The sequence below is a fragment of the Syngnathus floridae genome, chromosome 1 (genome assembly GCF_059516105.1).
Source record: "Syngnathus floridae isolate MCC-2025c chromosome 1, RoL_Sflo_1.0, whole genome shotgun sequence".
NCBI classification, from domain to species: Eukaryota; Metazoa; Chordata; class Actinopteri; order Syngnathiformes; family Syngnathidae; genus Syngnathus; species Syngnathus floridae.
The window spans coordinates 7,002,411-7,011,918 of record NC_142413.1 but is presented as its reverse complement, the minus strand read 5'-3'; the positions used below and the strand labels follow the sequence as shown (position 1 = coordinate 7,011,918).

The 9,508-nt window shown below is 47.3% G+C and overlaps 1 protein-coding gene across 1 annotated transcript; it reads right to left on the bottom strand.

The window, feature by feature from the left end:
- Nucleotides 1–3,133: 3,133 nt before the first annotated feature.
- On the bottom strand, nucleotides 3,134–6,370 carry LOC148403783 (uncharacterized). The gene is made up of 7 exons (XM_088390920.1): nucleotides 6,042–6,370; nucleotides 5,386–5,643; nucleotides 4,990–5,244; nucleotides 4,434–4,715; nucleotides 4,052–4,324; nucleotides 3,860–3,982; nucleotides 3,134–3,792 (listed from the first exon to the last, which is right to left on the bottom strand). The coding sequence occupies exons 1-6, from the start codon at nucleotides 6,085–6,087 to the stop codon at nucleotides 3,876–3,878; spliced, it is 1,221 nt and encodes a 406-aa protein (XP_088247046.1). The 5' UTR covers nucleotides 6,088–6,370; the 3' UTR covers nucleotides 3,134–3,792; nucleotides 3,860–3,875.
- Between the last annotated feature and the right edge of the window lie 3,138 nt (nucleotides 6,371–9,508).

Sequence of the window (9,508 nt, the reverse complement as noted above, 5' to 3'; positions counted from 1 at the left end):
GCTTCCTACGAGCTGCAAAGTGCGTGACGTCACGCCGCTTTGACACGCGGAGCCCACGCGCGCTTAGCTTGATGTCAAAGCGTCTGTGAAGGCTTGCAAGTTGTTGCAAGGCGACCAACTTTATGACGGCCGTCCGCCATCAGTCAGATAGTTCAAGACAAACAGGCAAATGAGTCAGCCAAATGTGCGAAATGGCGCGCCACGCTTGTTTTGGAGTCGGCTTAAAATGATCACGATAAACTACCTGTGTTCCCATCGATCTGAAAAAAAAAAAAAAAAAAAAGTCATGCTTGAGTTTAGTCTCTTATAGTTCGTCCAGCGGTTGTATAACATAAAATCGGTATTGGCACGCATTCTTTCAAGTGGGTTATGAATGACTGAATGTTTTCGATTATTTTAATCATTTTAATTCATCTAAAAAAAAAAATCATGCTTGAGTATACTCTGTTATAGTTCCCCCAGAGGTAGCAGGAGGCTGGTAGCTCCCGAACCCACAAAACCAGTATTGGCACAAATTCTTTGAAGTGGATTCAAAATAAATCAAACAAAAAAGAAATAAATGACATAGATTATTTCCTTTTCTTTTCTCTTTTACATTTTGGCAAGCAACTTTGCAATGGAAACGTCTGGAATCACAATCATAAAGAATGACCTTTTGTCTCCGGGTTGAGCAGCGACATCGTCACAATTCAAAGCCTTCAAACACCACTTTGTGATCTGGCCCGCGGTCCGCACCTTTGACAGCCCTGCTCCTTTGGATCAGAGGACAAAGGCAGAGCTGAAGCCCTCGACCTCCCTCGACCCCCCCTCCAACCACCTGCAAGCGTTTTTTGTTTTTGTGTTTTTATGCCAATGTTGCGTCATATTCACGACTGCTGTTGGCAATTGCAAATATCCACTCTCATGGTTGCCGCAAGAGTCACTGAGGAATGCGTCCGAGATAATGACACGCACACGATTGGTTCGCTTCATGTCTTCATGCAAATATCACAGTACAAAGACGTTTGGAGCCCGCCACCGTTTTGCAATTGCACTTGAGTGACAGCTGCCTCTCGGCTGCCGAGAGATGCAAAGGGTGACCAGTTTGATGCGCGCTCGGCAAATGAGTGTGTATTTGTGCTTCACAACATTTTTGGATGTGGACAGACTGGTCGAGTGCAAGGTTCCTCGCAACCCACATAAGCACACTCCGATCCAGAGCAAGCTGGCGAAATCACCAGGCGAGCCAGCAATCGATTGAGCCATAGCTTCATTTTCACTTGAGTTTCATGTCTATTTGTTTTAGGATCAATCCGTTGTTTCTTCGCGTGCCCTTTCTTCGTCAACCTTTCTGTCCATTTTCCATATAGCATCTGCCACCGCTAAATGTCTTGGGTTACCAAAGCTCTGCAAACAAATCATTGCATCGCTTTACATGATCAAAGCTATTAAAGCAAACTTCTACGCCTCATTTAAAATACAATTGCTAGACTGGACTGAAATGAGGCTGGCTGGCTGGACAGTTGGACAAAAAGAATTTGCCAAAATGGCTTGGCACTTTGCCAACACACTATGACCATGTAGTGCGATTAAATGTTGAATCTGACATCATTTGCGCATTTCAGCATCTACAACTGGCTATAAATAGTATCTCAATCAATGGCGTCCATTCGTTCAAAACACCTGTAAGATTTGCGCATTTGGATGAACCAGTTATTGGGGGAACATGGAAATCCGTAACTCTCGTCAAACGTTTGACACTGACATAACTGCTACTTTTCATAAAAAAAAATCCCCCCCAAAATCCAAGCAGTTGGGAAGCCATTAAACACTCATCTTCTTACTTGAGTACTAATGTATTTGTTGTGTAATTTTGACACAGTTTGAGGGGACGAGACTCAAATCAAAAATTGATCTCATTCCACGGCCCACTCGACAAGTTTCACTTCGTCTTGATTATGGCGACACCATACGGACAGATGCGGTAGTGTTTTGCATTCACATTTCCCAGGAGTTTCTGTTGCCACGAGTGGTGGCTATGGGATGGATGAAGAGCACTGAGGGGATGAATATAATTGTCTCCAAACCGTATCTAATGTTGAAAATACACGTTTTTGTAGCCTATTCTATTGTACTCATGTGTGCGGCAGGATGTTTTTGTTCTGGTAAAAGCAATACAGGGTGATATCAAAGTCAAAGTCAAAGTCTCCTTTATTGTCAATTTCTCCGCATGTCAAGACACACAGAGAGATCGAAATTATGTTTCTCACTATCCCAGGGTGACAAGACAGAGTTCATAACGCACATACAAGGAAGTCAAAGCAAACTTTATTGTCAATCTGACTATGCAACAGTGCATTACAATGAAGACTGCAACTGCGTTTCTCCAAATTCCAATGTGCGGTAAGAGGCTGAGATAAGACACAGGTAAATAGGAAATAAAACATAAAGTGCATTTAACGTTTCAGAAAATCAATAAAAGCACAAGAATCCACCGTAAAGATATTAGAGTGAAGATGGTACAGCAACACAGAGTAGCAGCATAGAATAAAAATTGTAAGGTGCACGGAGTAGTTGGGTCTGTGTGTATACAGCAGAGGGAATGAAGGACCTGCGGAACCGTTCCTTCCTACACCGAGGGTGCAAAAGTCTGCCGCTAAAGGAACTGGACAGGGACCGCACAATCTCATCGAGGGGGTGAGCGGTGTTGTCCATGATGGACTTAAGCTTAATCAAAATCCTCCTCTCACCCACAACCTCAATGGAGTCCAGGGGACAGCCCAGGACAGAGCTCGCTCTTCTGACCATCTTATTCAGTCTCTCCCTGTCCCGGTCAGCACTGCCCCCACCCCAGGAAACCACAGCGTAGAGGATGGCTGAGGCCACCACAGAGTCACAGAAGGTGACCCCGCTCTGCACCCCATTCTGCCACCTTCGACACTTCGTATTTGAAGCGGCCAAAGCAGTCGTTAGTCAACAAACACACAAGAGTGGGATGAAGCCTTTATTGTGGTTTGGAGACGAAACATGAGAGCCAAGCCTTCGCGTTGCCAATTTGCACCATCAATTTCACTCGTCTGCAATGGAAGCCCCGGCACGTCGGGCCACAAGATGGCGCCGCGCGCACAAAGCCGCCGTGAAGAAACACACCAAATGGGATGAAGACTTTATTGTGGTTCCGAGTCCATCGATACATGACAGTGAAAGCAAATGCAAAGTTGCACCATCAAATTCACCCAATCGCGTTGATCACCTTCCTTCCAGAGCTTCGAAACACAACGTTTGCCAACAGCCCCAATGCTTAAGTTGAATGATATAATCAAGTCGAATACAGTTGGAATAAGTAGAAGAAAAAAAGTTGCACCATCAAATTCGCCCAATCGCGTTGACTACCTTCCTTCCAGAGCGTCCAAACGAAACGTTTGCCAACCTCCCCACCCGATGCAATCATATAATCAATTGTAAATCGCATAATATACATTAAGTAGAGAACATTGAATAAGACCAACAAAAAAAAAAGCTGCTTTCCCGCACCACTCCCCCGCTGCAAACAAGTCGAAGGCCAACCGCTCAGGCGTCACGCGTTGTTGCCCTCCCTTGCGCCAGATGGACGAGGTTTTCCATTGCGCGAGGGTCTCGTGCCGCCGTCAACGCCGCCGCCTCCGCCTCTCCCGATCCGCTTTCTGTGCTTTTTTTTGTTGTTGTAATTGCTGAATTAATGAACATTTTGATTGCTTAACGAATAAATGGAAAAAGAAAAATGGAAGGGCGCGCCACTCGCACGTCGACGTCGTCGCCTCCAGGATCTCTCGTCTGAGGAAAAGCAGACAAACAGCCGGTTTGGGTTGGAGCAAGAACAAAGCAAAAAAAGGCAACTCACCCGGCGGCCGCCGGGTCTACAGCATCATCACGTAGAGCTCAACGAGGACGCTTATCAGCAGCAGAGCGACGGAGGTGGACGCGCCCTGGGGGCCCCTTCCTGGGAGAGAGGTTGGGCCCGGACCTAGAGCAAAGATGGCAAACATTGGCGGTGGCGGGGCTTGCTCCACTGACAGACATGCCAGAAACTCACCTCCGCTACCCTTGTTGTCGCCGTGGTCCTCGCCGACGACACAGACGTCGGAGTTGACGCCCTTATCATCGCAGCCGATGGCCTTGCAAACAAAGTTGCCTTTGGCCTTCAGGGTCAAATTCAACTGTGACTTAACATTGCCCACTACGCCGTGCTGTGAAGAGACTTTCGTCCCATCCTCCATCTCCCACTCGAACTTCTTGACGGCACCGGTGGCCTCACACGTGAGGACGCTCCCCTTCCTGGTGATGCGGACGTTGGAGACTTGGGTATCTGTCAAAAACAGGAAGTCACGCTTTGCAAGGGGCGGGCAAATTCAATGGGATGGTGCTTTCCAAGCCCCCACCTAACACGTCAACCCAAGAAATGGCGGCGTACTCACCTTGGACCTCGAGAGCTACGCTGGGGCTATCCACCAGAGCATCACTGAAGTAGCCCAGGACCTTGCAAGTATAACTACCGGCGTGGTCAGGAGTCACACTCGAGATGGTCAACTTCCCGGGAACGGCGGTGTCGACCTTAGAACTGTCGACAGCCGTATTATCCTTGGTCCAAGAGTAGGATTTGGCATCACCGGTGACCGTGCACTCCAAGATCACCTTGGCGCTTGGACACACGCGAACTTTGCCCCCTTGGCTCTCGATTTTGACGCTGGAGACACGAGCTGTTGGAAAGAGGAAATGAGACTCAATTTCAAGGGCGGGAACCAAGGGCCCCCTCATCTCATGTTGTTAACAAGGGTGAGAAAAAGTGCATTGATCACGTCGATTTAGTTTGAAAGGAGAACAAAATGGCAGCAGCTCTTCTTTTCAATCCCGTCGTTGGGAGTCCCTGAATTGTTTCAGCGGCTACCTCGATCCAGACTTCCAACCAGCCACACGTGGTGGTATCGTTCGCATCAAGCAAAAGGGGAGCGAGAGCTGCGACGCCAAACTTACCTCGCTCGCTGACAGTGACTGTAAATTCAGCTGTTTCTGGTGACACCGTGGCCGTGTACTTCCCGCTCGTTTGCACGCCGTAGAGGCCCAACACTTTCTTGTCGTTTGCCGTGAACTTCTCAGGGTCATTGACAGGTGTAGCTTGATCAGAACCAGTTGCCATAAAGGTCCAGGACGGAGTTTCGGTCAGCCCGGAGACCAATTTGATGGAGGCACCCTTCCCGACCTCGCACGCCTGTGCTTTGGTGCATGTGACTGAAAAAGCCCAAAAGAGTTGTATAGAGTTATTCACCTCCAAGCGCAGGCGGCCAAATCACAAAGTACACATGCAGCTGGATGCGACTGGCTTTTTTCCATCTCAATTTGCTCACAAAATCAAATGGTCGTGCAACTCACCGGCATCAACAATGATGGTGAACTTGTCGGTCACGCTCGGGTCGTAGGTGGCCTTGTACAAGCCAGTGTGCTCTGCTGCCAGGCTGGTCAATTTCATAACCGTTTCGGTTGCGTCTGTTTCTTCAGTGTGTTTTGATGGGAGAGCTTTGTCATTCAACGTCCATGCGACAGTATTAGTGGTGGGGATTGTTATTTTGAGATCGTGGCCTGTTGGGCAGAACACCAGCAGATTCTTCCCGCCATTGCAGTCTGTCGGATCTGGAAAAGCAGAGGTGGCCAGCCAGCGCATGCTCTTACTCCCACGGTGTAAAAGGACACCAAGGATTGTACAGACAGAAAGCTACTTCAGAAACAAATTCAAGGCGCCAAATAATAACCCTACAAACGCATTGAGCTTTCTTTGTCATTTGCGCACTTTGCTTTCGGCGAGCCATTTTGCCAATGGACGACGTCCAAATTCCCAAAATGAAGGGTGAAGACATTGCAAGCGTCACAACAACAACAAAGTGGCCCTTTTTCAAGTCAACATCGCTTTGCGCTTTGATGACAATCCATTGATTGGCTGCAGTCCTTTGGATTGTCTTTATTGCTTGGCGCTTTTGACCAACTTGATTCCACTGACAGCGGACCACAAAGTGTGTGAACGCTTTTCCTACCTGCCGAGTGGACGCAGAGGAGCAAGATGATGGTCACGAGCTTCATTCTGACGAGGAGAGAGAGAGAGACAGAGAGACAGAGAGAGAGACTGGTGGGTGGCTGGCTTGGTTGGTTGGTTGGTTGGTTGGTTGGTTGGTTGGTTGGTTGGTTGGTTGGTTGGTTGGTTGGTTGGTTGGTTGGTTGGCAAGTTAATGGCTGGCTGGCTGGCTGGCTGGCTGGCTGGCTGCTGCTGCTACTGCTCAGACTCGACGAGCGAATCAAGTGACGATCGGACGCGAGCGCTCCCTATTAGCCGCAACGTGCGTGACGTCACGCCGCTTTGACACGCGGAGCGCTTCCTACGAGCTGCAAAGTGCGTGACGTCACGCCGCTTTGACACGCGGAGCCCACGCGCGCTTAGCTTGATGTCAAAGCGTCTGTGAAGGCTTGCAAGTTGTTGCAAGGCGACCAACTTTATGACGGCCGTCCGCCATCAGTCAGATAGTTCAAGACAAACAGGCAAATGAGTCAGCCAAATGTGCGAAATGGCGCGCCACGCTTGTTTTGGAGTCGGCTTAAAATGATCACGATAAACTACCTGTGTTCCCATCGATCTGAAAAAAAAAAAAAAAAAAAAGTCATGCTTGAGTTTAGTCTCTTATAGTTCGTCCAGCGGTTGTATAACATAAAATCGGTATTGGCACGCATTCTTTCAAGTGGGTTATGAATGACTGAATGTTTTCGATTATTTTAATCATTTTAATTGATCTAAAAAAAAAAATCATGCTTGAGTATACTCTGTTATAGTTCCCCCAGAGGTAGCAGGAGGCTGGTAGCTCCCGAACCCACAAAACCAGTATTGGCACAAATTCTTTGAAGTGGATTCAAAATAAATCAAACAAAAAAGAAATAAATGACATAGATTATTTCCTTTTCTTTTCTCTTTTACATTTTGGCAAGCAACTTTGCAATGGAAACGTCTGGAATCACAATCATAAAGAATGACCTTTTGTCTCCGGGTTGAGCAGCGACATCGTCACAATTCAAAGCCTTCAAACACCACTTTGTGATCTGGCCCGCGGTCCGCACCTTTGACAGCCCTGCTCCTTTGGATCAGAGGACAAAGGCAGAGCTGAAGCCCTCGACCTCCCTCGACCCCCCCTCCAACCACCTGCAAGCGTTTTTTGTTTTTGTGTTTTTATGCCAATGTTGCGTCATATTCACGACTGCTGTTGGCAATTGCAAATATCCACTCTCATGGTTGCCGCAAGAGTCACTGAGGAATGCGTCCGAGATAATGACACGCACACGATTGGTTCGCTTCATGTCTTCATGCAAATATCACAGTACAAAGACGTTTGGAGCCCGCCACCGTTTTGCAATTGCACTTGAGTGACAGCTGCCTCTCGGCTGCCGAGAGATGCAAAGGGTGACCAGTTTGATGCGCGCTCGGCAAATGAGTGTGTATTTGTGCTTCACAACATTTTTGGATGTGGACAGACTGGTCGAGTGCAAGGTTCCTCGCAACCCACATAAGCACACTCCGATCCAGAGCAAGCTGGCGAAATCACCAGGCGAGCCAGCAATCGATTGAGCCATAGCTTCATTTTCACTTGAGTTTCATGTCTATTTGTTTTAGGATCAATCCGTTGTTTCTTCGCGTGCCCTTTCTTCGTCAACCTTTCTGTCCATTTTCCATATAGCATCTGCCACCGCTAAATGTCTTGGGTTACCAAAGCTCTGCAAACAAATCATTGCATCGCTTTACATGATCAAAGCTATTAAAGCAAACTTCTACGCCTCATTTAAAATACAATTGCTAGACTGGACTGAAATGAGGCTGGCTGGCTGGACAGTTGGACAAAAAGAATTTGCCAAAATGGCTTGGCACTTTGCCAACACACTATGACCATGTAGTGCGATTAAATGTTGAATCTGACATCATTTGCGCATTTCAGCATCTACAACTGGCTATAAATAGTATCTCAATCAATGGCGTCCATTCGTTCAAAACACCTGTAAGATTTGCGCATTTGGATGAACCAGTTATTGGGGGAACATGGAAATCCGTAACTCTCGTCAAACGTTTGACACTGACATAACTGCTACTTTTCATAAAAAAAAATCCCCCCCAAAATCCAAGCAGTTGGGAAGCCATTAAACACTCATCTTCTTACTTGAGTACTAATGTATTTGTTGTGTAATTTTGACACAGTTTGAGGGGACGAGACTCAAATCAAAAATTGATCTCATTCCACGGCCCACTCGACAAGTTTCACTTCGTCTTGATTATGGCGACACCATACGGACAGATGCGGTAGTGTTTTGCATTCACATTTCCCAGGAGTTTCTGTTGCCACGAGTGGTGGCTATGGGATGGATGAAGAGCACTGAGGGGATGAATATAATTGTCTCCAAACCGTATCTAATGTTGAAAATACACGTTTTTGTAGCCTATTCTATTGTACTCATGTGTGCGGCAGGATGTTTTTGTTCTGGTAAAAGCAATACAGGGTGATATCAAAGTCAAAGTCAAAGTCTCCTTTATTGTCAATTTCTCCGCATGTCAAGACACACAGAGAGATCGAAATTATGTTTCTCACTATCCCAGGGTGACAAGACAGAGTTCATAACGCACATACAAGGAAGTCAAAGCAAACTTTATTGTCAATCTGACTATGCAACAGTGCATTACAATGAAGACTGCAACTGCGTTTCTCCAAATTCCAATGTGCGGTAAGAGGCTGAGATAAGACACAGGTAAATAGGAAATAAAACATAAAGTGCATTTAACGTTTCAGAAAATCAATAAAAGCACAAGAATCCACCGTAAAGATATTAGAGTGAAGATGGTACAGCAACACAGAGTAGCAGCATAGAATAAAAATTGTAAGGTGCACGGAGTAGTTGGGTCTGTGTGTATACAGCAGAGGGAATGAAGGACCTGCGGAACCGTTCCTTCCTACACCGAGGGTGCAAAAGTCTGCCGCTAAAGGAACTGGACAGGGACCGCACAATCTCATCGAGGGGGTGAGCGGTGTTGTCCATGATGGACTTAAGCTTAATCAAAATCCTCCTCTCACCCACAACCTCAATGGAGTCCAGGGGACAGCCCAGGACAGAGCTCGCTCTTCTGACCATCTTATTCAGTCTCTCCCTGTCCCGGTCAGCACTGCCCCCACCCCAGGAAACCACAGCGTAGAGGATGGCTGAGGCCACCACAGAGTCACAGAAGGTGACCCCGCTCTGCACCCCATTCTGCCACCTTCGACACTTCGTATTTGAAGCGGCCAAAGCAGTCGTTAGTCAACAAACACACAAGAGTGGGATGAAGCCTTTATTGTGGTTTGGAGACGAAACATGAGAGCCAAGCCTTCGCGTTGCCAATTTGCACCATCAATTTCACTCGTCTGCAATGGAAGCCCCGGCACGTCGGGCCACAAGATGGCGCCGCGCGCACAAAGCCGCCGTGAAGAAACACACCAAA

Excerpts from the sequence above, each read along its gene's own strand:
- LOC148403783 (XM_088390920.1), bottom strand. The coding sequence starts at position 6,087 with ATGAAGCTCGTGACCATCATCTTGCTCCTCTGCGTCCACTCGGCAG. Across the intron at positions 5,644-6,041 it reads CCTCTGCGTCCACTCGGCAG|ATCCGACAGACTGCAATGGC; the intron begins GTAGGAAAAGCG and ends CTGCTTTTCCAG. Across the intron at positions 3,983-4,051 it reads CGACAACAAGGGTAGCGGAG|GTCCGGGCCCAACCTCTCTC; the intron begins GTGAGTTTCTGG and ends TCTTTGCTCTAG.